This window comes from Pipra filicauda, unplaced genomic scaffold, assembly GCF_003945595.2.
Source record: "Pipra filicauda isolate LSUMZ 115617 unplaced genomic scaffold, ASM394559v2 scaffold119_size3216105_pilon, whole genome shotgun sequence".
Classification (NCBI taxonomy): Eukaryota; Metazoa; Chordata; class Aves; order Passeriformes; family Pipridae; genus Pipra; species Pipra filicauda.
The window spans coordinates 1,236,733-1,263,436 of NW_024103651.1; the positions used below are offsets into that span (position 1 = coordinate 1,236,733).

The following is a 26,704-nucleotide window of genomic DNA, read 5'->3' on the forward strand; positions in this document are numbered from 1 at the left end:
CATGCTCAGCCCCTTTTCTCTTCTGGAATTGCAACCTGTTCCTTCATAGCCTTGTAACTTTATATTGACATTTGAAACGTGAGTGCAAGGAGCATAAATTGCTGCTATTCCAGCTGCTGCTGAGTAGTATGGGCTTTTCTTGACTCCCAAAGGAAAACCTCTAAACTGTGCACATCAAAGGCAGAATTTTACAGTAACTCTGAGATGCTAAAAATCATTTAAGAGAAAATAAGAAGAGAAACAGACCTGGTGTGCTTTTGTGTGCTACCCTCTGGCTTTAGGGAGATCTACTCAGAGCACAAAGCCAACACACAAGGAGACCTCTAGGAAGACATTTTACAGGCACCTTCCGAAGACAAAACTAAATTTCTAAAGTATTTTTACTGTCAATCTCCCCATCTTTCACATTTGCCTTGGTGTTAAAGTATGAAAATATCTAAGCCTTGTTACGTCCCATGGGGTGTTGCTTAAACAGCAGAAAAGGGATTTGATTGCAGAAAGTAATGTACTCATTACCACAACGACATTGGCAAGGTGGGTTTTAATCAGCACAACTTTGCAAGCCATGGTCAAAGAGCACCCTGCAGGCAGTGGTGCACACCAGAGTTAAATGTGGACAGTGAAGATACGTCAATCACTCCATTTTGGAGGAGAATCCCTCACAGGCTACCTGAGACAGACCTCCAAACACCAAGCACCAAACACCAAGCACAGTGTTAGTTAATTCACCCTCCACTCACTGCAGTCAAGTTTGCACCCAAGAAAGCTCAGACAGACTCCATCTGCTCTGCACCACCTTCATTCTCCCACGGGAAGGGTGCTTTATCTAAAGAAATAAAGCCCTTAACTGACCCAAAAGTTGAGGCTTTGCTGTCTTCCAGCTGTGCCTCCCAGCTGGATGTAACTCTGGCACTGCACCCTCCCAAGGGGTTTGTGCAGGATTTAGACAGGAGACAGAAAATAGGGGTTCAGTGTAGCAGAGGTAGTGGAGATGGAGGACGGGAGGAGAGGGAGGGACCATTGTGCTCTTACTTCTTATTTTTCTGGGTTCACCCCCATTAGCTAATTGAACAAGGAGGCACCACACAGTTCCTGTTTAAATCTCAGGCAAAATGATCATTTTCCTTCTGATATTCCAGAAGACCTACCAGGAGTGTCTCAGAAATGGAGGCAGAGGGCCATGGGGGACATCAGGCATCGCAGAGCTAAGATTGCCTCTGAGAGCTTCCCATGGTCTCCAGTCACAAACTGAGCAAGGTCAAATGCTGCATATTTCAGAACTACCAAAGTCATCCCTGCTAAAGATGACAGGTTGGGAAAATGTCACTATCCCACTTCCACTACTGAAAGCAAAAGAATGGTGAGCAAGAATAAAAACAAAGTCGTTGGTTAGACTCAAGTCTTACCTCACTAGATGGAGGAAGAACATAACAGGAAAACATCTCTCAAGAAGTCAGTGCATAGACAAAGGTATCTAGAAATCTGCTTTTTACCTCTTTTCAGTGTACTGATTGCTGATTAATAACAGAAACAGTCCTGTAAATCTACTCAGCTGCCAAAAGTCTGGCAGATTTCTTGCTCCACATTTCTTATTCTAGACAATGTCATAATAAAATTCAGTACTCATCAAATTTCTGTTCTTTCGTTAGTGTTTCATAAGTGTTCATTCACTTTGCATACTCCTCGTGCTGGGGATATCCTCATGCTGAATTTTGGGTTAGACCCTTTATTAGGAATGATGAAGCTTAGATGATATAAGCAGGCATGACTCCCCTGCCTTCCCCTAAATGCAACCCAAATATCAAGAGAAATTCAAACTACAGAATAAATTAACAGAGTTCACAATGCTCTTAAACGGTTTTTACCAAATGGCACAGTCATTCTCTATGCATTTATTAATGAAGCCAAACAACAGGTTGTGTGGCAAGAAACTAGCACTGTATATCACTATTTATCACCATATAAATACTATTTTTAATGTGTGGGTATATGTACCCTATACATCTATATATATGTACATGCAGACACTATACTTACATGTATATAAAGGGCTCCTTCACCTTCCTCACAATCACAGGGCAATGCAAGATAGAGATGTTACAACATCACACCATCTCCAGGGCAAACACTGGCACTGAAGCTGCAGGTCATTTTAGTGATCACTGATTGGAAATGGTGAGAATGTTGCCTGGTGTTGTGCACAAGCTGTCCTGTCCAGAGAACCCAGGTCCATGAAATTTTGCAGCTCACTAACAAGGAGGGAGACTTAGCAGTCTTTAGAGCCAATTAAGTTAAAAGAACCCCATTTAGAGGAGTTTTTCTTGGCATTTAGCTACAGCTGAATCCCATTGCTTTGCTTTGCCCCAGACTTCTCCTTTTGTCTTTTCCCCAGAGCAGCTCCACTCACCTGCAGAATGAGCAAGTTCTCAGCTTTAGGACTTGTTATGTTCCCTTTCCACAGTGCCAGAAGGGCACACGTTTGCTTTCTGGACACAAACCATCTCAGCTGTCACTCAGGAATCCTTGAATCACTTTCACTGTTTTCCATGAAAAATACAAGATTAGTCAGAGACTCTCATTAAATGGACTTGCCTACAAAGTTCTGTGAAATTTATTTTTTTCCAGGGTCTTTCTCTTAAGAGCGTAAGGTTTATATCTATGGCATGAAATACATGGTTATGGACAGGAAAGTTAGTCAGTAAAACTACTCCAGATGCACATTAATATGCCCAAGAGCAGAAGTCTCCCTGCGGCCTGCAGTATCTGCGTTTCCTGCATCTATGTGCTTTTGAGAACCCTGGTTTTTTCAGCTCATTTCTTGGTATATTCTCTCTGATGTCTAAATATATAGCCTCCTGCTTCCTAAAAAGCGTAAGCCCTAAGTCAAACCTGTGACAAGAGACATTTCCCTTCCTTCTAAGTTATTCCTCTTGTGCTCCAGTGCCTGGGTCATCAGGCCAAAAGGAGTGACACCATTTTTCTGCTCCATAAATGTTTTAATCTAAGCATCTTCTCCTGGTGCATCAAGCAACTTGGCTAACAAGCTGCATGTTGTTTGTCCCCCTCATCTCTCCCTAAAGAAGATAAGAGTTTTTGTTCTGGTTTGTGGCGGGTTTTTTTACATTTGGGAGTGTTTTACGTTGGGAGGGAAAGCTTGTTTGCTTTGCAATATTCAGGTTGCTATGTAATTATGCTAGAGAAGGTGTCTCAAAACACCATGGCTTGCACTCAGAGAAGGAGGTGGTGTTTTTATGATGTTCATCATCAGCCCATGGAAAAGCTTAACAGTGTCAGATTTTCCCCTCAAAAAACGTTGCGTCTCTTGAACAAATTAATTACACCCCTACGGCAACAAACCCCATTAAAGCAGAGGTGTGAGCTGATGCTGATCCCAGAGCTTTAGGTAGTCTTTAAGATATCTCGGGCCCCAGCTGCAAAAATTCCCGAAATAAAAGACAAAGCCTTTGAACTTGTTCAGGTGTTATGCAAGAAAAGAGGGCAGGGAGCACGAAACAAGTTTAGTGTGCTCCCAGTACCTTGTGCTGTTGACAGCGCACACCAAGCACTCTGCTATGCCAGGAATTTCCAAAATACTGCAGCCTTCATGGTTGGGCACATCATGCTGATTTACTTACACTGAGAGGCAAGAGAAGACACAAGTGAGCAGTGGGAGGAAATCTCCAAGCCAACCCAATATAACCGTGAAGGATTATTCAGGGATGCTCTAGCAGTCTGTCTCAGATATGGCTGAATTTGATTAGCAACCTGTGCCTTCCCCAGAGGAGTTTTCCATGTGGCTGCAAATCCTCTAAGTGCTCTCCTCTCCCCTCACCCCCTCAGCTCCCTTCTGTGTTGTTTGGGTTTTCTGTGTATTTTGGTTTTTTACGGTTTTTCATCCACTGGTTTCCCTCATTTCTGCCCTTGCCCATCACAGTGGGGCATCAGGGTCACAGCAGATGAGTTTGTAAGGAAAATTGATGCCTGGTTGAATCCTAGTCTTTTGAATTATTTAAGCTGGGATGGGAAGATGGGATCCTGCTGGGAGTGATCCCACATCACCCCAAGCACCGCCTGGTCTGTTCCAGCTCTTTATAGCTCTGGGCAGACCTGGATTCCTGTGAGCAGCTGAAACAACACAGCAACAAAGCGCCCACGCTGTTACCAACAGCACACAGACAGTGCTCTGTATCTTCAGACCTTAACTAGTAAAAACAAATTATATGTGATGACCCCGGCTGAATCACATATAAATAAATATATTTTGAAGATATTGGTGCTGACACAGTGCCCGCTACTAAAAGAAGCAGGACAGTCCCCTGCATAAGGCTGGGGTTAAGATTCAGGCTGAGCTCTGGGTTTACAAGCAACACACTTTCTCGTCTTTAACAAAGCAGTGTAAGCATTTTTGTCTTATTTATTCAGTTTATAAGTTCTCCAGGGTACAAACAGTCTTTTACTCTGGTGTGTGCAGTATTCCTGTCTCATCTGAGGACAATAAAAGGCGCAGTTAAAAAACCCAAGTATTTTAGACCCTTCCTATTTCACTTTCTAGTGTCCTACCCTCGAATACTCACAGGCTTCTCAGCCTTTGCAAATCTTTACATTTAAGCTCCTAGGAAAACCAGCAAACCTTCACAGTCCAGCACTGATGAACAGGGATTTATTACTCTCCTTACTCTCCAAACTGCCATGCCAGCCCTCACCAAAACAAACAGGGAGGTTAAGGGCTCCCAGATCTCAGAATTTCCATGGATCCTGACCTCACTCCACTCCCATCAGCCATGGATTACACTTCTAGATCTTCTGTGCTCTGGTAACTGAGCATAAGATGGAATTCCCAACTTCTGAGTGCTCAGGCTTGAAAGAATATACCTTCAAATATACAACCTAAATTAGGGAGAGCAGTGAGAGCAGGACAATGAGAAGGATCCACTGCAGAAGCAGAACAAAGGGAAAGGGTCTAAGGTGGAGATGCCACAGTGCTTCACACTATTGCTGCTAGTGGTAAATGCTCATGTTCATTTGCATTGTTTAAAGCACCTCCTTTTCATTCTTCCTGGAAACTCTAAGTAGACTGAAACTGCTTCGTTTATCTCCAATTTGGGATATAAGAAAATCCAAACAAAAATAAATCTTCAGTACATCTGAGTCAGTATGTTTTTCCTCATCCACTTCTTCCCATTTCACTATTGAAAAAGGTATTTTAAGAACTATCTTATGTATTCCAGTTGTCCAAAACTATTGATATTTTGACTGTGACACAGATATTGCTCAGGAAAAGATCAAACAAAATCAGTGATCTATTGTTATGGAGGATCCCCATCCTTGTGGTCAGCCGTCCCACACACAGATCAGATCTAAAACAGAGCTTACCAGTAGCTTTTTCTTAGCACATCCATTGTTTAAAAAAAAAAAAAAGGCTTTTAACTTAGCCAAAAAATTCTGCTACAGAGTATTATTTTAATTTAACCTCATAGAATCTGCTTGGTGAGTAATTCTGGCATAAAACTCAATACGCTGCTTTCAACATGAAAACATCAGTGAAGGGCCTTCAAAAGTTTATTAACAATCTGTTATTTATAGTTTTCTTTTTCAAAAATGATTGGCACAACATTCAGAGGAAAATTATAGGAACTGCCAAGTCAGATAATAAAAAACCATATCAGTGTTAAAATTTGATAGAAAGGTTTTAAGGAACAGTAGAGAAATGAGAAATATTCTGATCGCTAAGCTAGCTATTTGTCATTCAACAACAGCCCAATCACACACATATGTTTGCAAATTATTGTTATTGTTGTTAATTATTATTTACACAGAAGCACTGAAATGCAAGGTGGTTTGAATTCCAATTAAAATGACAGCTCTCTGCCCCAAGGAATTTTTTATCCTTCCTTTCACTCCTTACCTGTTTACCAACAGTACCCACTTAGTTCCAACTTGTTTTCATGCTATCTAAAATGACTAGAAAATTAGGTCCTATTAAGTAATCATGAATATAAACTGTGAGTCACCGGTTAAGTGAATACCATTACTGGCAATAAATTCAGAATCCTATTATGACTTGCTTATTATTGTCAAGCAAACCAAAACAATACAACTTTATTCAATATTAATTGTATCCTTGGATGCTTGAAAGGATTAAATAACTCCAGCTAATATTCTGCACGTAGTCAGGAGAACTGTGCGTGAAGGACAGCAAAAATAATTGAGGTCAGTAACTAAGGTAGAGAGAGAAAAAGAGACAAAAAGGGAGGAAAACATACATCAAGAGATATTTCAGCTCCTGTGTGAAAGCAGATGGAGGCTGAAGGAAGCAGACAGGCTGCTCCAGATGGCAGGAGCGGTGGTGAAGACGGCTCTCACACCCACTGTGTTGTGGCTGTGATGGGAAGAATAGACTTTTGGTTAAAGGATTACTACAGGACTCCAAAGACTTGGGTTCAGCTCTGTCCACTACCTCTCCACCAGGTCTTCAGACCCTCTGGGTTTTGCTTGTTGGGAGCTTTTGGGTGTCAGCTACCTCTGTGGCTGCTTAAAAATACCAATATTTTTATGCATACTTTGCCCTCAGCTCACATCTACACAAACACAAAGCAGTTGTGGACTCATTATTGGTTATACTGAGGTCCTGAGTACTCACATTGAGTGTTAGCCTAGGCAAGGATCACATTTTCCTAAGCCCTGTGCAAAAAATAGAGGGGAAAAAACCAGAATAACTTATTCCAACACAACTCAAATATCTTACTGTCACCTTGCTGGTCAAGCACACTTCTTGGCTGCACAGGCAGGCAGGTGAGCAGGTATCCTCTGGTAGCAGGGAGCTCAGACAGGACAAAGATGTACTTGAAAGAGAACAGCCACAGAGAGAGAGACGAGGCAGGGAAAAAAGAGGTCAGGCATCAAAACTAGCAGAAAAGCAGGCTCATGAAGGAAGCACAAGCACATATGTGAGCTGACAATACAGTAACTCTGTGTCTCCAAAATTATGTATTTACTTGAAAGCTTTTGAGCATTGAGTATTTTGGAAACTTAATTTCAGATTATGAAAGAAAATTGACCTTTATGCTACACTGTTGCCCCAAACAAACCCTGTCTAAAACGCACCAATGAACCACAGTTGGAGAGCTGTCAAAAATCCCTTACCACCAATGGCTGCTTTTCCAACCCTCACCATCAGACTTAAAAACTATTGGCCATCTTGCTTTTCTTTCTTCCCCATTTCAATTCCATCTGAACGCTCAAACCTGTTATTTTCTGGAACTGTTCAAGAGAGACCAACAATTTACTTTACAAGATACTACAATTCACATTGCTAATAGTTTTTAAGCCTCCAAGAACACACTGGATAGCAAAGAGGATTACTTATTTTAAAACAAAGTATGTCACCTTAAAGGAGTCCTAACAACATTTTCCTGCTTACCCTATACAGAGTGCATAAACTAGAACACCTGAGTTGTTTCACACCATTAAGTTAAACATTAATATCTGGAGCTTTCACTCCTCCCACAGATGCAGGGAAGGTGTTGTAGGCACCATGCACCTCAGCACAAACTATCCCTGACCCTACATGGGTTTGACAGTGGGGTTCCCAGAGTTGCAGATTTTAAGGTCAGAAATGACCATGAAATATCTTCCTATGTAAACGCGGGAAGAAGCTCTCTTGTGGCGACTCCTGCAAGAAGCTTGAGAGCTTTCAGAGCTCCTACAAAATCATCCCAGAGGAGATGAGAATCACTAGTCTTCATGGTTTGCTGCAGTGGTTCATCAACCTTCCCCCTGAAAACATGCATCTTAACTTCAGACCTATGGGATACTCTAGTTTTTTTATGTACAATGTTTATTTAATGTAATTTAGAAAAAAAAAAAAGGAAAATACTGAACTGAGAAAAAAAAATTATGAAATATGAACCAGTCTGACAGAGCCACTGCTACCTCACTGAGGTGTCGTAAAAGAGAGGTAGAAATTGCCAGTAATTTCAGTAGAAACAGGAAATCAGACAAACTCTTCAATCATCACAGGGGCTATGGAGCCAGGGGAAGCACGAGTATCAACATATCTCTTTAGATCTTGGGAATTTCCAAATCCAGGAGGGAAAAACCACTGAGTAACTTGTACGACGCCTCAAGTTAAACGGCTAACCAGGGACAATTTGCTGTGTTGAATCCAACACAAGTATTTTTTTGCACCCAGTCAACGAGAAGGGAAGATCTCTGACCAGGGACAAACAGATCTTGAGCCCACTGGTACCTCCCAGCACCTCCCCTCTACACAGCACCCTCCGCTGGGGCACCTCCACCAGGACCTGTCCTCACCACCAGCACCCTCTCGCCGGCGGGAGTCAGTGTGAGACTGTACATGGGGGAAGGTTCCATGAAGGACATGAGAGGACCAAAACACAGCAGACAGCACGTAAGGGCTTGTGACGATGTGCGTGTGCGCGCGTGTGGGTGTGTGAGAAAGAAAACAGATGTGAGAGGAGGACGCGGAGTGACTTCATTTCACAGCATGAACAAGCACGTATGGGTGTGTAGCACAGCCATGGAGGGTGCCAGGAGACCATCAAATGGCGTAAGACTATGGAAGTGACACAGAGGAACCAAAAATTACCACAGAGCCCCTGAGAAAAACAGAACCACCTGTATGTTTTCTCTATATTGTATTTTAGGAAAGTACTGGAAACTTCACTGAAGTGTACTTGTCCTCCCACACAGCTCGTACTATGTTATGGCTATATCCATGCAACTCCCTATGTTATCATTACTAAGCTTTAAGGAATCCACCACATCACTTTTAAGGACAGCCTCGGTATTTCCATAGTTACTAAGTTTGAGCCCTTCTAAATGTTATAACTTCATCATAACTCTGATGTCAATAAGGCCTAGTGACAGATACCTCAGAAATGCAGGGCTGACCCAATTAGCCAGATCAAATGATGGAAGACATTTCTCTTTGGTAAGAGGATGACATGGTTTTTCATATTACTTCTTGGACGTCAAAATCCGAGTTCTAAAATGCCTTAGACATAATATCATTTAAATATGGAGAAAAAAACATTGTATTTCTTATTTCTGTGATAAGTTCATCTTCTTATCAGATTCCTGCTATTGTGAAGCTTCACATCTCTTGAGGGCTGGGGCAGAAATCCTCCTCTTCAGGCAGGCCCTCAATCCCCCTGTCAATTCCTCTTCCAGGGGTAATTGAGTAGAGCTACAACATGTGAATTTGTGGAAAACTAAAGACATAAGCAGTTAGACAGATCCTCTTCCTTACTCAAGCACACCTGTCTTGACTTGGAAGGGACTCTAAATCACATTATCTGAGGACCTGGCCCACTGCTATGATTCTATTTTATCCTTGATTTATTTTATTTCTTCCTAGCTACTTTTTCAGGATCTGTAATTTCACTTTCAGTGACTCAGTAGTGAACAAGTCCAGTTTCAAGACAGAGAACTCAAGGAACCTGCACATACAGAGCCGCAAATTAAGATTGCACATGCTTTAATATCTGCATAAATACAGACCAGGGTAAGTACAGGTCTGGGTACATCTGAGCCAGCCGCTGCATTGCTGGTCCTTCTTTAGAAAAACACTATTGCCCAACAGCACAGGGCACAGCAAACAGCACAGCCCTCAGCACCAAAGGAAACAATTCTTTGGGTGGAAAAAGGCTGCTTTCTTACATCTGGATGTGACATCCAATTCAATTTCAGTATCAGTGTGGCTGGACGTGATTTACAGGGACATGTGAATAATTAATACCAGCTCTGGAAGGGAGAGCTGGGTACTCATTAGAGTTTCCTTGAAGCCCAAATGATATAATGATTAACCAACTTAGGATCTTTTTAATAATTCCAGCAATTTCAAGCCTCCCGTGCTAAAGATCTGCTGAAGAGCTTTTATTCAGATGAAAGGCTCTCTTCAGAGAAAAAATCATTAATAGAGTATACACATAGATCTAACATTCACAAATCAATGCACTTGAAATAAAATGTGCTTTTAAAGTTTCTTTTTCACTTTCTTCCCTGATTTGGGGCTTTAGTGCTTTTCTTTCTCTAACAAATTTTACCACAGACAGTTAAGATTACTGCATGAAAAAGGGCTGTTTTTCTGTTATAAGTGCTTTCAGCACTTTGGCATCCTGAAATGGAATGCCCGAGAAATGCAAAATACAGCTACTTCACTAATCCCATGCGTTTCATCTGACACGCCAAGTTTCACACTCCATGCTAGAGAAAAATCTATTAGACAGTGAGATCAAGCGATGGCTGTCCAACACAGTTCAGCATTACAGGGCAGGAGGGATCAAAGCAGATTTTATCCCTGCTCCTAAATAATGCCAGATGAAGACATTTTGGTCCAAATACTTTAAAGCTGTTTATCCTTTTGCTTAATCCCTATTTAAATACTTTCTTATCAATAACTGAGAAGCATCCCATCATTTGGATTTCTGGACCCTCTGTATCTGCTGCTCAAGCCAGTAAACAGACCTTCACTGACTTCAGTGGGAATGGAACCGGCACTTCAATGATTTGCACAGCAATGGCCTGAATTTTTTAGAGGTTTCACACCCTAGTAAATCACACCAGAGCTAGTAGGAACTGCAGGTGCTGTGCTGGTGGGTGGCCAACGACAGAACCAAAACTCAGATTCAAATCTTTTAATTATCAGCCCTCCTTTGGAAGCTAAGGAATGCACAACCAAAAGGCAACCCACGTGCAGGGTGTTAAATGCACATACGTTGATAATTAATACAAACATTAATACTATGCATGGAAAAGAAAACAGCTCTGTTGTCTTTATACAGGCCCAGGTTTGTAATCCACTTATTTTAATTTTCTAAAACTTTCTAGATTGACTGTTAAGTCAAGTTTAAAAACTTCACTGCTTCCACTGCCATCAGAAAGGACTTAGCAAGCAAACTGTGAGGCTCAGACAATGGTTAATACTTTCAGATACTAATTAGCCATATTTAATGAATTTAATTTGCAGCAGCCATGGTAATACGCATAACTATTAACTCTGACCAGCTTTACCTTCCATGGGACCTACACCTGCTCCCATTAACTTCAGTGGGATACAGATCAAGGCCACAGCACTAATTCCTCCTGGACCTCTTCAGCAGCTCAAATTAACCCTCACAGGTGGCTTCAACACAACGACCAGAAAGGTGACAGAAAGTTGTTCAGTGGGAACCCCAGTGAACTGTCCTGCTGCTCCGGAGAATCTCAGTGCATTAAAACTTTGCTCCCCAACACCCCTTCTCTCGGGAAGGGAACGGCACTTCTAAGGTGACAAGCAGGGCACGTCTCTCCCAGCACGAAATTCTGACAGCAAAATCTCGCTGAAGGTGATGAGAATGCACCACAACACTTGGCTCTTACACTGCACTTTGCTTCTTCAGAGACCTGGACAGACGTTGATTTGATTTGCTAAGTCAGTGCTTTTCTGAGGGCTCTGCTATCAGCTCATCACCGCGGAGCTGCGTGACCCACCTCCATATTAAAGACCAGCCCGGCTCTTACTCGCAGCCTGTTCATAGGAAAAACAGCGAGCCCGTGAACCAGAAATACTCTGTTTATAGAGAGCCCTCCCTTGGAAGCAGAAAGAAACTGAAATATTACAGACAAAACTTGTTCAACTGTGTTTTGGAAGTGGCACGCAGCGTAGGAAAAGCACTACTTGGCATTAGCTACTCTCCGTTTTGAGACATGCTTAAAGTAGCAATTAAAGCAGTGGGGACACGGCAACGAGGACCACTCCCAATACAACGCAACCTTGATTACAACGTATATACACAGCAGCCCATACGCTGCCTCTCTTCAGCACTCCCGGCTCTCTACCTCTATAATATCCTGTATGCAAAAATTAGTTTTAACAAAAATAAAACTCTTTGCTCAGCCGAAAAAGCACCAGCCTGTACCCCGCTCCCTTGCACCATCTGTGCGTGTTTATTCTCAGCCTTCCGAAAAAGAAAAAAAAAACACTCTAACGTTTTACTAATCTTTATGCCTCGCCACTATAAATAAAACAAATAAAGCCCAACAACAGTTAAGCATCGTAGCTAAAACACATCCAATCCACTCCGATTATTTCTGCTCGTCTGTCCACGAATAGCTGCAGCCATCGGCTTTAGGGGAAGCGTACATTTATTTACAGTTGCACTATCAAGAAAAAGCCTTTCCCCGTCTCCTCGTTCTATGAATATTTTAAAACACTTGGAGTTTTTCCTTTTTTTCCCTCTTTTTTTTTTTTTTTGGGGGGGGGGGGGGGGGGATGGCGAGGAGGGATGCTAGCCCAGCTCCTGCCCCGCAGTTCTATTTTCCTCCGTGTTTCCAGGTCGCCCCGACTTCTCGCTCGGAGGGACGTGCGGGGCGCGGAGCAGCCCCGCACACGGAGACGCGGACCCAGGGACACGGACCCACTCCCGGGGGAAGGGACAGTGCCCGCAGCCCCCCGGCCCCCGCAGCCCAAACCCGCCACCTACGTCCCCAGCGTCTCCTTGAACTCGAAGATCTTCTTGATGTCCTCCGCCTGCTTCTTCCAGGAGCCGCCGCCGTCCCCGTTCTCCCGGGCCATGGCCGTGCAGCCCCGCGGATGCCGCGCCGGCGGCTGCGAGCCCTCGGGCGGCTTTTGCTTTCTCTTCTGCCGCGGCAGCAGCAGCTGCTGCTGCTGTTTCTTCTTCTTTTTTTTTTCCTCCTCCTCCTTCTTCTCCCCTTCCTCCTCCTCCTCCTCACACTTCCTGCCCGCCGCCGCTTTTATTTCCTCCGCGCTCCGGCGGGCTCCGCGAGTGTCACTTTTCCTGGGCTATTTCCTCCCAACTTTCTCTTCCCCCCCCCCTTTCCCTCCCCTCCTTTCCCCTCCTCCGAGCCCCCCCCTCCCCGCCGAGCCGCTGGCGGGGCTGCCCCGTCCCTCCCTCCCTCCTTCCGCGCCCCGCGCAGCAGCTGCGCGTCCCGGGGTCACTTTGCTCCCTGACTGACCCACCCCGAGGAAAAGTCCTTCTTTTTTGTTGTTTTTGTTTTTTTCTTTTCTCTTTTTTTTTTTTTTTTTTTTTTTTTTGAGGGAGGTCACTGTTTCTCTTCCCCCACCCCCCCGTGCGGGGCCCCGTGGGATGCTCAGCTCCCGGGCGCGGTGCGATGCGGAGCGATGCGGCCCCGCGGGCACAGCGGCTGTGCGCGGTTGTTATGGCAATGGGAGGAGGAAGAAGAGGAGGAGGAGGAGGAAGAAGAGAAGGAGGAGGGAGAAGGAGGAGGCAGCCCCGCCGCTGCTCTGCTGCCTGGCGCTGCCCCTCCTGACTGAATGAAGATAATTCGCATTGCACCAAAACCGCGCACGTCAAACGGGAGGGGAGGGAAAGCAGCGAGAAGGGAATAAAAAAAAAAAAAAAAAAGCGAAAGCAGGGAAAAAAAAAACCTCCAAAGCCACACCACCAGCGGCCGCGCTGCCTGGCCGGGCGCTGCTCGAGGCTGCGCCGGGATGCGCGGGGGCTGCCGTGCCCACCTGCCTCGCACGCAAATACACACTCCTGGGATGCAGAAACGCACCCCTTGCCAAGGACCACCCTTATCCAGCACAGCACTCGGTGCACCCAGCGAAGCGAGGGGCGACACACAAGCAGAGGGGTCGCGCAGCCCAGGGGCAGGGGATGGGCACCGCGCAGCCCCGATGAGAGGCCCGAGCCCTGACACGGTGCCCACCCCGCCGGCACCGCCGTCTGAGCCGGGCACGGCATCGGCCTGTCACACACGCGTGGCTGGGATTATTGCTAAAAGCAGCTTTTTCTCAGCGACACTGAGACCTCTAGCGTCGTCGCATCGGGCATCGGCTGAGCTCTGATGTGGGGTGACAGGCAGGATTCCTCAGACATCAGGGAAAATTATAGTCTAGGCTAACTGAGATATGTTTATAGTTAAGATCTTTGGGCTGCAGTTTCAGAATACGTAAGGCACTAAAAAAGTGCAATTCTTTTGGGACGCCCAAGTTAGTTGACTAAATCAGAAGCTTTGCTGCCGGCAGGCACAGGCAGTCCAGTGCCTCCAGGGCACCTCCAAACCTGGTCAGCTCCAAACCTGATCATCAAATCAGGACCTGGAAATAAATCTAAATACAAGGAGCTAAATAATATTTACTTTACATATATGACTGTATGCACATAACTGTTTAACAAGTATTGTGTCTTTTAATACATTCCTTAAAATTCTACTTTAGAAGCTGATTTTCCAGATTTCTCATATTTTATGAGCAGAATGTACAAGGTATCAGCTTTTAAGGCTTCCCCTTGGTCTGGGCTGAGCTGTGCCTCTCATCTCAAAGGGGCTGCGACAGAGGTGGGAGTTCATAGGTGGGTGAAAGTGTAAACTTGGAATACAGGTTGGGGTGTTTGGGCAATGCTACCCTCTGCTGGGCGGAGCCACTCGGCTTTGCATGTGCCAGCCCTGATTTATTACTGCACTCCTCTACTCTGATGCTTTGGTGGTTGTCCAGCCACATGGACAGCCCAAACAGCTTGGAATTTCCTACAGTGGATGCTTATTGCACAGCATGAACTTTGGAACAGATTTCCTTCTGCTCATGACTTATTCCTCTCTTCTCACTACCCTCAGGATTTTCTTTATTGCATGATCCGTGGTAGTGTCACCAGGAGTCCCCAGGCAGCCTCACAATGCCACTGCATACCTGGGAAATTAAAGATGTGACTGACCTAAAAGGATCCAGCTGACTACCAAATGCAATTTTCCCTTCAACCTGCACCACCATGACGTTTCTTCTCTTTTTCACCACATCTAAATCACTTGGTATCAGAAATGCCACGCTGTGATTTGGGGTTACCGAATGGGGCTACTGGCAGGTAACCTCCTGTCTTCAGGAGAAGATTGAGAGAGTGTGTGAGGCCATAGAGGGCAAGTGTCAGGATCTGCCCTGACCTCCAGCAGAGTGGAGGCCAAAGAGCTCCATCCATCCAGAAGAAGAGCACTGTAATTTACCTTGGAGGTATGGCATAGCAAAAGCATCCACTACTATTATTTATGGTGCCACATTGGTCCCTACAGCATCATGTTAAAAATCTCACTGCACAGACAGCGTCTCCCACTTCTCCATCCCTGCTTTCAGCGAGCAAATATTTTACTTGAAATTGCCCAAATTCTTGCCAACGCTGCAATTTCTCAGCATCAACATGGCATAAGTTAAAGGTAAAGGTACAGGTCACTCTGTAAGTCCAAGTTCTATTTTCCTTATTTAACCTACACCTTTAGCATGGCATGAATGTGCTTTTTTGTGACAAAATAACTCATATTTGAAGTAACTGGTAATATAGAAATCTCTGGAGCCATTACAGTTTTAATGAGAAGTGTAGGAGATGCTCCTATTAGGCAGGGACCACTGGCACAATAGACTGTAAAAGCCCCTTCAGAGTCATTACAATCTGTCATGTCAGGCTGAATTTAGGGAGTCTGTAATCTTCCTTGACTGACAAGCTCCTGCAGAGCTATTGTAGCTATTTGAAGAACAGGTATTTTTTAAAAATTAAAATCTTATGTGAAAAGTTCCCTCTGGAGTGGCAGGATACAGTGCAGCTATGGGGCTCTGTGCGGCTGTATTCAGTGTTTAATTACATACAACCAGATCACAGGAACAGTAATAGAGTGGTAAAATGAAGCAGACGGAAATGCCAGCATTAAAACTGACAATAAAACATAAATTCAGGCCCTTGTAGTGGCTGCATGGAGGCCATCTCTCATTACCTGGGCATGCTCTGCAGCTCTGCCAAGGGTTGTATCAGTAACTGGCTAATGAGCAGACGTGGCTGATGGTGTTTGAAAGAGCTACACACGCTGCATGTGCACCCAACCACTCCATGCAACAAGAACCCAACCCCTTAAACCGCCAATGGACAAGTTCCAGCTTTCTTTTTTTTTAAAGCCTCCTATGGAAATATTGTAAATTCAGGGGAGAAACTGAAAACCGACTTCCATACAAGATATTTTATTTCAGGATAAAGTGATAGGATTTTTGGAGTAACATTTGAAACCACATTTTTACTACTTCGGTCCTTCCAAATGGTGTTTGTGGCTCCTAATATGTATGGTATGGCCACATTCACTGCTGGTCTTTAATATGGGCACTGTGCAAACTATATTGTCATGGACATAAATAAAGGAGTCATGTCTGGTTTTGAAGCTTTTCCACTTGCAACCTGGTTTTCTTCTGCTTAAATTCTGTAACACTGGATCTCTTTCCCAACATTGCTTCTAAGCTATACAGTCGAATCTCCCTTTCCGATTACAAACCAGCACTATTGATTCTTTTCTGCAGGAACATGAGAAAAGTGCCTGTCCATCAGCTGCCAGGGTCTGACTCCAACAGAGGAGCACCCACATGTCCCTGGCTGTTTAGGGTTAAAACCTCCCGTGCGAGCTGTAATCTGGAAGGCAGCAACTCCAGCGTCTGAGCTGGAGCAGCATCAACGTAAAGCAAACAGCACTTGAGCCCACAGCTGTTCTCTGCTGCCTTTACTTCCACGTAGCAACCTCAGAGAGTGGGTTTTCTGCTTATGACAGGAAAAATTTGGGCCAACCCTGGTGAGAAGAAGGTGGATTCTCGGTGTCACACACGTATAGGTGTACGTACACATGCAAACTGCAGGACAGCAGGAGCGAGGTTATTCAGCTCTGGGCTGCTCCCACGGGCACTGGTAACAACATGTCATGCCTGATTGTAGACCTAGACCGGAAATCCAAAGCAAAGTGACATCTCAGGTGCTTCGTAGCCTCCAGGACAAGCCTGAGACGAAATAAAATCCTGGGGCAAGGCATCATCAAATTTTGGTGGCGCCTGCTACCGTCTTAATATTTTTAGATGCCAGGTCTGACTAGCATGTTAATAATTCCATCCAAACTCACTTTGTTTTTCATGCATTCACAGCATTTCTTAGCATTTTCGAGAGCGGAAATGCTGCAGCTCCAGCCTGTGCTTCATTTGGAAATTTGGAGGAAATCCTCTTGTGTATTATGCTGAGTCATGAGAAAATTAACTTATTACTAGATTTGCTTACTTAAAAAAGAGATGCAAAACTGCTTATTTTAAATGAGAAAATTGCTTATTGTAAAAAAAAAAAAAAGGCTCACTGCTATTTCTTTGCTTGGATAGTGATTTAAAAGAACTGCAGTTCGAAAGGTGCACTTTGATAGGGGACCACAGGTTTCAGGTTTTCACCACAGATGAAACTACTACTTATGGTTTTAATGTTTTCCAGATTAGTTTTGACACTGCAAGTTCAGTAAAGAAAATTATAAACTCATCCAAGAATTTCCACAACAGCAAGTTGAACCTTCTGCTGCTGCTGCCTGTGCTGCCGACAGCAATGTTCCTTTGAGCTAATTTAAGACTTTTCAGTGATTTTAGGGGACTTTGACTTGGTCTGTACATCAAGAGGGTGCATGTGAAGAAAAGAACACAAAGCCATGCCAAACAAGAGACTTCTGCACATCCTAGGCACACGTGGTTTGTGTTCTTTTAGGGTTAAATATAATCTATGTCCTTCCATCGCCTTTAAGCACATTAAAGCCTTAGATCAGTTTAAGCTCTTTAAGATGACCTAAGGCTCTTGCTCATCTTAGATAGCTAAAACACTGTCCAAAAACATGTAGAAACAAGGGAGAGGAGGTGATAGATGGTTGCTACCACTGCTGCTTTTCTCACAGGGAGGAGGAGTTTAAATTGCCAGGTTTTTAACCATGTCTGTAAAGTGGAATAAGCAAGAGCTGAAGTAGACGTGAATCCTCAACCTGCAGTTAATTGCCTGAAGACCATCTGGTGCTTGGTTAAGCTTCCAGGTGCTTATATTACTCGTGAGGTTTATAGATGCCAACCAACCTCTTTAAGTTCTGCCTTCTCATCCTTGGTTTTATTCTCATAGGAATAAATCTAGGAAGTTAGAGGACAAAAGTTTTGATAACATGAGGCCACTTCTTTCGCTGTGGAAAAATTGGCATTTAAGAGAATAATAACCATGCTGAACACATCACTTATACTCTGCTGTGCCATGTGTGCATTGCAATAAATCTTTAAACTCGGGGTCGTAAATCATGGTCATATAAAAGTGTAGTGGGAGGAAAAAAACTATCACTGCCAAAGCAGAAGACAGAGGAGTAACATAGTGGTGCAGATGGATGTGAGCAATCGGAGAGCTAACAGGAGACAGAGAGGGAGCAGGGAACAGATGAGAGATGGGCAGGACAGAGGGATGAGGGACAGCAGATGCTCTCAGTGACAGAAGTTACAGAAAGCAAAACCACACGCCCCACTTGGTTCCTGGTGTTGAGCTCTGGAGTCCCAAATCTCAGTGTTTCTCTGGTGCCAAGCGCCCAGTGTGAGATCACCAGACATATTTCATACCCTTAGAGAGCTGCATGGCCAACTCAAACCCTGCTCTCACATCTCCTCTCTCAGACCCTGAGCTGCAGAGTTGGAGCTCTGGCTTGGGCTCCAATGGGCTGAGCCTCACCAACGAGACAAGGACTGGTAAAAATGAGAACTGGATCTTTCTCCAGTTAATTTGGCAGATTTGGCTTTGCACAGTTTTTTGAGGGGAGTACCAAGTTGGGACATTACATGTCCAAAGTTTATATTGAAAGAACATTAGGTGATGAGGTAAGGACTGAGAAGCTGCAAAATATCAAAAAAAGAGGTTTCCCAAAGACTTCCAATTCAACACCATAGAATCATTTAGATGGAAAATACATTTAGGATCATTGAGTCCAACCATTAACCCAGCACTGCCAAGCCCACCAGTAAACCATGTCCCCAAGTGCCACATATACATGGCCTTTAAAAAGCTCCAGGGATGGTGACTCAGCCACTTCCCTGAGCAGCTCGTGCCAGTGTTTGACAGCCTTTTCAGGGAAGACATTTTTTTCTAACATCCAAACTAAACCTCCCCTGGTACAAATTGAGGCCATTTCCTCTTGTCCTGTCACGTGTTATTTGGGAGAAGAGACCAATTCCCACCTCGCTACAACCTCCTTTCAGGTAGTTGTAGAAAGTGAAAAGGTCTCCCCAAATCTCCTTTTCTGCAGACTGAAGCCCCCCATTCTCTCAGCCTCTTCTCATCATCCTTGTGCTCCAGACCCTTCCTCAGCTCCGTTGCCTGTCTTTGGACACGCTCCAGCACACCAATGTCCTTTTTTTTCATGAGGGACCAAAAACTGAGCCCAGGATTTGAGGTGTGGCCTCACCAGTGCCAAGTACAGGGGCATGGTCATTGCCCTAGTCCTTCTGACCACACTATTGCTGACACAAGCCAGGATGCCACTGGTTTTCTTGGCCACCTGGGCACACCGCTGGCCAATACAAGTTTACTTGGTTTTTATTTGGTTGGCTTTGTCCCCACAGGATTTCTCCCTTTCTATGAACAGTTCAGCATAGGGAACTCAGCTGCACAGTAAAGGAACTGTCCATAAGGGTCTCCTTCCTATTCCTGCTGCCCCACACAGGGCGCTCAGGAGGTATTTGCACTGGGAGACAGGAACAAGACAACAGGAGTTGTGCTTCAGGCACACGAAGTGCAGAGAAACACTGAGTGCTCTGGGAGATCAGATCCCCCCGGTATTGCAAATCAAGCACCCAAAATTAGCAAGCATGTTTGATCATTTTGGCCTTAATCTCTTGTGTGGCTCAGTTCCCCAGCTGGTGATACCGCAGGAGCACTGTGAAGATAAACGCATTAATATTGATCAGACACCGGGGCATCACAGAGACGCTTGCGAGGAAATTAATGTTGAATGCAGTGTGTGGTTTGAACAGCGTGTGTTAATGTGGCCTGGGGCAATTCACCAGATTAAAATAACCCCAAATGATAGGTGATCAGATAATTAAAGGATGCATCACATTTGATGTGCACAAAGGCCCAAATTGTGGCTGCGCAGGCTGTTAATTCTGGTACTTCTGACTTTACAACCTGACTGTCTCCTACACGTGGGGTTAACAGCCCGCGCCCTCAGGAAGGGAGGATTATTTTATCACACCTCTCTCTGCACTGCTTCCATTCATATGCCTCTTGGTCTCCCCCACCCCCAATAAATTTTGACTTTCATATCCATTTCCGACCACATAAAATGCCACCATAGGGCCCAAGAAGAGAAGTTTACTGAAAATGAGGAGTCAGGGAAGAGAGAAAAGATCCAGTTATTCCTCCCCAGAAAGACATGTTGCTTTGTTTGGACATCAGGGAGACTGGAGAAGATGCAAGTGCAGCAGAGGACACAAGTGTGTAGGATGTGGGGCTCAGCTGGTTTAGCTGCCCACCGCACTGTTCTTATGTCCAATGGATTATCCATCAGGGAACTTGGCCTGTGAACCTCAAAATAATATTTAGAGGCCAGATACTACCAGCTGTGAAGCACTCAGTAGTCACAGTTATGCTGATTGGAACCATGGAAGAGCCTCTTTTCCCTCTCCAGCCTGGCCCATGCTTGCACTGTGTCCATATTCACCCTGAGGACGCATCAGAACTCCTTAGCTTCATGCAATTTTACTGTTAAGGCTGTACATTTACTGTGAGTTTTCATCTTCCTGAGCTTGATGTGCTTATCTGAGCCATGTGAATGTTGCATCAACACAACTCACTTCCAGGGGTGACAGGCCAGAGTCATCCCCTCCAAAGGAGGTGACTTATTTTGGATGTCACCTCCACTTGCATTGAGGAGAAATGTTGATAGCCTCCAGCCCAGCACCATCTCACCACACCAATGAGTCAAATAACAAGTGAAGAGTGGAGGAAAAAAATTAAATGACAGAGGCAGGGAAAGAAAATATCGAAAGCCATTCACTTGCCTGCGAAGTAATCACTTTTTTCATTTGAGCAGAACACTCAGCTATCTTTTATATTGTTATTGGTAAAGTCCTCTTAGAAGCTGGAAATTAATTTTTTTTTTTTATCTTCTCATTTTCTCTTTTTCCCATTTCGTGAACATTGCTTTTTTTCAGGGTTTCTCACAGGACTGAAATGAACTTGACTCATTTTCTTCTTTCCTTCCGCAGGCATTAATGTTGCTGAATTACGAAGAGAGAAGGAGCTTTGCTAATTAACTTTAGTCACATTAAGTCCAGGCTGGCACTCACAGACAAGGAGCAGCACAGTGCAATCAGCCAGCAATGGGCACCTGAGCCAACAGCCAGAACAGAGTCCTGCTGCCCAAACCAACCCAGAAGAGGTGTTTTAGTTTTTAATCATGGGCAGATTCCCCAATATGTTATTTAGGGCTGCAACAGGGTTGTGTTGCAGGAATAGCGCTGGAAAGGTGAAGGAAATGTTCCTGCATATATCCCATCCTCTTCCAGCCCTGCTATAGCTGGATGGGCCTTAGTAGGCCATGGGAAGCTGGACATTGTGAAATCCAGGGTGGAATCCATTAAAAAGCTCATTTGTAGCTTGGAAAAAAAAAAAGCTAATGGGTGAAGAGGACCTATATGAGAAATGGGACCCTCTGGCTTGGAAAAGAAAAGTAGGCTTTCACATGAGCATGAGCTTGCTCAAATCCAGACTTCTGTTCTTTACAGAAAACACAAATTTGCAACAGGTTTAGGCCATGTCCTAGTGCTCCCTGGCAGACAAACCTCAAATTCAGTGGATGTTTTAGAGAAAAACACAAGAGCCTTTCCCTCTTCATCGCTCCAGAACAGGGACATCAGGACTGTCCCGGGCTGTGTCCTGGGCTCAACTCTTCCTGCCCGGAGGGTAAATATCTGAACTCAAAGCTACCAGTTGGGTTGACTGAGGACAACTAACGCAGGTGATAATCCTGTTCACAAAACCAGGCTTTACTTATGGAGTAGTCTTAAACTTGGGATGATCTTTTGGATTTAGGCTTAATCACTGCCTAGCTCTGCACGGTCCCCATCAGCAAACAAGTGACGGAGTTGAGCCGGAGCTGCCCAGGGGCCAAATCAGGGCCCTCCACTCTTTGCAAGCCACGCTCCATTTACACAACATAATTACCAGATGAGCTACCAAGCAAAGAAAGGATGCAATTTTGCAACTTCAGCCAAAAGCCTCATTCACTGCCAGATCTGAAAACAGAAGTTGTCAGTGTTTAGCAAAATCAGACATTTTTTGGAAAGTTTTACTGGAATTCCTCACTTTCAGGATGCCAGGGCCAGTGTCAGCTGGTGCAATTCTTCCAACTGTCCAAACTCATGCCTGCAGGGATGTGAGCAGACTGTGAAAGGATCTCCAGAAGGTGAGTTATGCAGAGCTGGATGGTGAGGGAAACGATTCTAGTAGAAGGGTGAACCTCATTTTTCATGAGCTCTATAACTCAGCTGGAAAAATGTGCTTTCATCTAATTGATGTGAAAGCTACAGCACCACGAAGGTTGTTACATGGTGTTTAATCAAATCAGTGTCTCTAAGCCTTGGGCCACAATGCAGGTGGCTTTCTCTGATGGAACTGGAGTTCACTTTGTGCTCTTCGAAAACTCATTTAATTGGATGGAATATTTTAGGCACTCTCTCTTAATTAAATCTGCGTAGGCATAGAAAGCAAGGAAAGCCAGGGTGCTTTATCAAACTCTGCCCCTTTCAGTTAGCAATACCCATTTTTCCCCCCACCATCAAACTGCCAAATCCTCTCTCAGGCCAGCTATGGGCTGAATGATGCCTTGACAGGCTCTTGTCCACCTGGCTTTCCTTTGCCTCTCATCCATACACGGGGCTGTGAGCAGTGACTGCTGCACACAGTCTGCTCTATGGCCACAGCAAACCCCACTAGCTTTCAAAAAGAGGTTCCTCACCTCAATTTTGCAATATTTTCTGCTGGAAGACAATGGTATTTGTCCTATTTGCCATCACATCTCTTGTCTTGTTATATGATTGCTGCATGCTCTTTGGTAAGCAGCAGCACCATTCTCATTATTGAGGGGGAAACTGAAGTGCAATGAAGCCATTGGACTCATCATCCACGTCACTGGCATGTTTTAATCGGGTTAAGTCTCACTGAAGCTCAGGGGCCCTCAGACAACCCTTCATGGGCCCCTAAACTTCAGCCCCCAAATGGAGGTCCATGTCTCCAACTAAAACAAAAGCCTGGTGTGAATGTTACATCTCTCACCAGCTGCTCCTCCATCTCACTCACTTTTGATAACAGCTTGTACCAAAAAGCTTAATTAAACAGTGATGCCCCACATCTCCCCATGCTTTCTGTGACTTGACTGTGAGGCTCCATGGTTGTCTGGGACCTGGCTCGGTGCAGGAGAGGAGATCCAGATCTCACAGAAAATGAGCACAAAAACAACTATGGAAAAAGCCAGGAACCTCCTGCCAGCTCCCTACAACACCCAGGTTGCCATTGCCCCCAAAGTTCCTATCAGACAAAGCATTCCATCTGTATTCCCACCACCTTACTATGCTCGCGAGTGACACCATCCAACTGCACCCTCAATCCTTCCTCTCCCGAACTGAGCCATGGTTTCTGCCTTTTGTCCACACCCTGCATCTCCCAGCACAGCCTCTGATCATGGTCCCACCAGAGAGGAATCCAGCCACTCTTTGTTCCCATGGGTCACTTTTTGAGTGGCACTGAGCTGTGTTTTGCTGTGTCTGTGTGTTTCCCGTGCCTGCCGCCTGTGCCAGCTGTGGTCAGATAAGGTCTAATCTGGGCTCTGCAGGCAGGAAAACACCAGCTAGTGTGAGGTTTTACATTGTGCACCACCATCTTCCTCGTTGAGCTTTTCCACGTAAATTCAATCCCCTTAACAAAAAAGCTCTCTGTCCTACAGGGCCTTTGTCCCTGTTTAACCACACTTCTGAGCTTGGCTGCTGCAGAGCAAGTTGGGTCCTGGTTCCATCTTCATGGTAAGACTTCAAATACCTGAGCCCAAGTTTCCCTTATGAAATGGGCCTTGGTGGATATTCTCTGGGAGAACTGAAGCATGAGCCTCACCTGTCCAGCTTCCTAAAGTATCAGAGCCCATAAGCTTTGGTTTCATTTGCTGTGATGGTTTGACTTGATTCATTCCCATACTCAGAAATCAATGAGCAGGTTGAGTTTTGGATGTCAACGGTCCAGTTGTCAGCTACAGTTATTAGGGCAAACCTGCCAGGGTTACCTGTGCAAACCCAATGCCATTGCAACGATTTCTATGCTTTAAAAAAACCTTGGAGAAAAGGGAATATGTCCACCAGTGTTTCTCCCACATAAGCTGCCATGCTCAAAGCCCATTTATTGCAGGGCTAATGATGCCCCAGACTGCATGTGCACACCCTTGGAAACTTTACACCGCCTCATCCAGCTGGACTGTGTGCACCACAGGCGTGTTGTACATTAAGACTGTTTTCACAGTCTTAATTAGCCTTAACTAAGAATGCTGGGACAGGGTCAAATGATAAGGAGGTGATGAAGATGGCAGAAGGGTTTATTTGTCTGGCAGAAGTACCCTAACACAGATAATCATGGGCAGATGACTTCACCAGTGTGAGTAAAGCCTTGAAATTAGAGTGAGCTCATCCTACTCTTGTACAGTTGCTTCTTCCCTTCTGCTAAACTTGGGAAACACAGACATCACCAAGCACTGCAAAGCTGTCTGGAAAGATACAGACTTCTTGGAGATCATGCATGCACCATTCATGTTCAACCTTAGGTTTTAGGTGCATCCTCTGTGCAGACAAGACCATTGTCCCCTGTCAAAGTGGAACAACTGGGAATCATGCTGTGGATGAAGGCCTGGAAAAACCAAAACACACCTGCAATTCTCCCTAGAAACCTATGGCAAAGACCTGGACTCATTTCACCTACTTTCAGCCTTCAGCACACATCACACCTGAGCTTGCTGGCCTGCTTGGGTCCACCCAGTCCACTTTGGACACTTCCAAGTGGACGGAGGGGCCCATTTACTCAGCACTCACCCCAAAGCAAAGCGGTGCTGCTGGCTCAGCACCTCATTTCATCAGACGTGACCTATCCAAGAGTCTTCCTTGGTTTCCATTTCACTGCACATCTAAAAGGCAGAGTGGAGTCTTGCCCTCTCACCCACCATCACTGGGACAGGTGAGATGAGTGGGTGGTTTCCAGCAGTGCCACTGCTCAGGCAGCTTCAGGCTGTTAAACCGAAATGGATCCGCCGAAGGCAATGAGCTGAAAACCACAGCAAAAATGGGAACAGACCCTGTGCTGCCTCTTCCTTAAAAGCCTTGGTTATTATCATCAGGAGGTGGATGAGAAAAGTCTGTTTGACCCAGCATATTTGATTCCTCATTTATGCACCAAATGGGAAAATGAAGTTTAAAGCAGCTGGTTTTTTTCAACAAGAGCTCCTTTAGTTGGTGAAAAGGGCTGTCTGAGAAATGCCTGCCATTCTCCTGGAAGGGGTGATGCTGTTCTTGATGCCACGGCTCTTATTATAGCATCGTGACATGGGTCTTCTTGTACCCTGGGTTTGTCACGAGCTGGAGCACACAGGATGGCTGTTCAGACAAACAGCTCTCTTCCAGGAACCTGCTGCACCAGCAAGCCTGTAATAGTCACATCTGTGATGTTTTTGACCCAACACAGGCTCATTTATTTTTCCTGCTACCTCCCAGCACAACAACCCCATCTGCCCTGCCACCGCTTCCCGTCCCTCAGCTCCGTGCCACTTCTTCTTCCAAAGGACCCTCTGCACTAACACACACAATGCCTTGCTGTCCTTAAAAATCACCTCCCAGACAGAAAAAAGCTCCTGTTTGCCAGAGAAGGGCTGTCTTCAGAGTGTATCCTATGAGAGGAAAAAAAAGGGCTGTTTTTAGTTCTTTTCTGTCTTTTCCTTACTCCTCTTATTATTCCTCCCTCATCTGCCTCTATGCTGCATAACAAAAACAGCAAGGTCTCCTTGCCCCCTCCCTTAAGGGGAGTCTTCATTAACTTGTTAAAAAACAGACTGATAGCCACGTGGGCATGCATGTGTACAAACAGTGAGAATATTTTCCTTTTAGGAAGCAATTTTTGTCAAAAAAGTTCACGAGGTGGCTGTGGTTTGGGAGCAGCAGGTGCATAAACTGCTGGTGCAGGAGTAGATCTTGTGGGTATCGGTTTGGGACTGCTTCTCCTTATGGTATATAGTGTATATATGATATAGCAATTACAACCAACGGATTATTGGGTGACAAAAAGGCTGTGAATGAAGATTGTGTGAAAACAGACTTGCTCCTGATGGATATTTTTACTGCTGCACTGTGACTTTCTCTTTAAGTGGACCCACAAGGTTTATTCATTGCAAGCCTGGGACATTTGCTTCCCCAAAGTCAAGGCAGCAACCCGAGCAGATAGGCTGGTGGCTGAGACAGTTTAACACCAGGCAACTTCACATCCTGATTTCATCCAGCTGCGTGTGATGGTTCCCACCTTCAGCATTTCAAGTGCCAAGCAGCGACCGACAGTCTGAAGGTGGCACATGACCGTCATCATCCCTTCTCAAATGTCAACTTGAAGCCAATGCAGCGCCATTCTGGTAAAATTCCAGTGGATAATTCAATATACAGCCATTCCCACTTTTGCATGGTGGAATTGGTAGAAGTGCAAGAACCTAAATAAAGAGAAACTATAGAGAAAATCCTAATTGGCAATACCTGTTATTTACTGGCATTGTACAGGAACAAGGGACATTTTGGGATAGGCAATTAAAATTTGGTAAGAAAATACCATTCTTAGGGCAGAATCCAGCATTTCTTCCACCC

The 26,704-nt window shown here is 44.9% G+C and overlaps 1 protein-coding gene across 3 annotated transcripts in view; it reads right to left on the minus strand.

The window, feature by feature from the left end:
• The window catches only part of CAMK1D (calcium/calmodulin dependent protein kinase ID), a 216,898-nt gene extending 204,192 nt beyond the window's left edge, over positions 1 to 12,706 (minus strand). For 2 of the 3 annotated variants that reach the window (XM_027728223.2, XM_027728222.2), the window contains exon 1: positions 12,486 to 12,701. In XM_027728223.2, coding sequence (XP_027584024.1) covers positions 12,486 to 12,577 — 92 coding nt within the window. In that variant the 5' untranslated portion in view covers positions 12,578 to 12,701. Of the gene's footprint in view, positions 1 to 12,485 lie in introns of all 3 variants that reach the window. The other variant, XM_027728221.2, reaches the window with a different exon arrangement.
• Between the last annotated feature and the right edge of the window lie 13,998 nt (positions 12,707 to 26,704).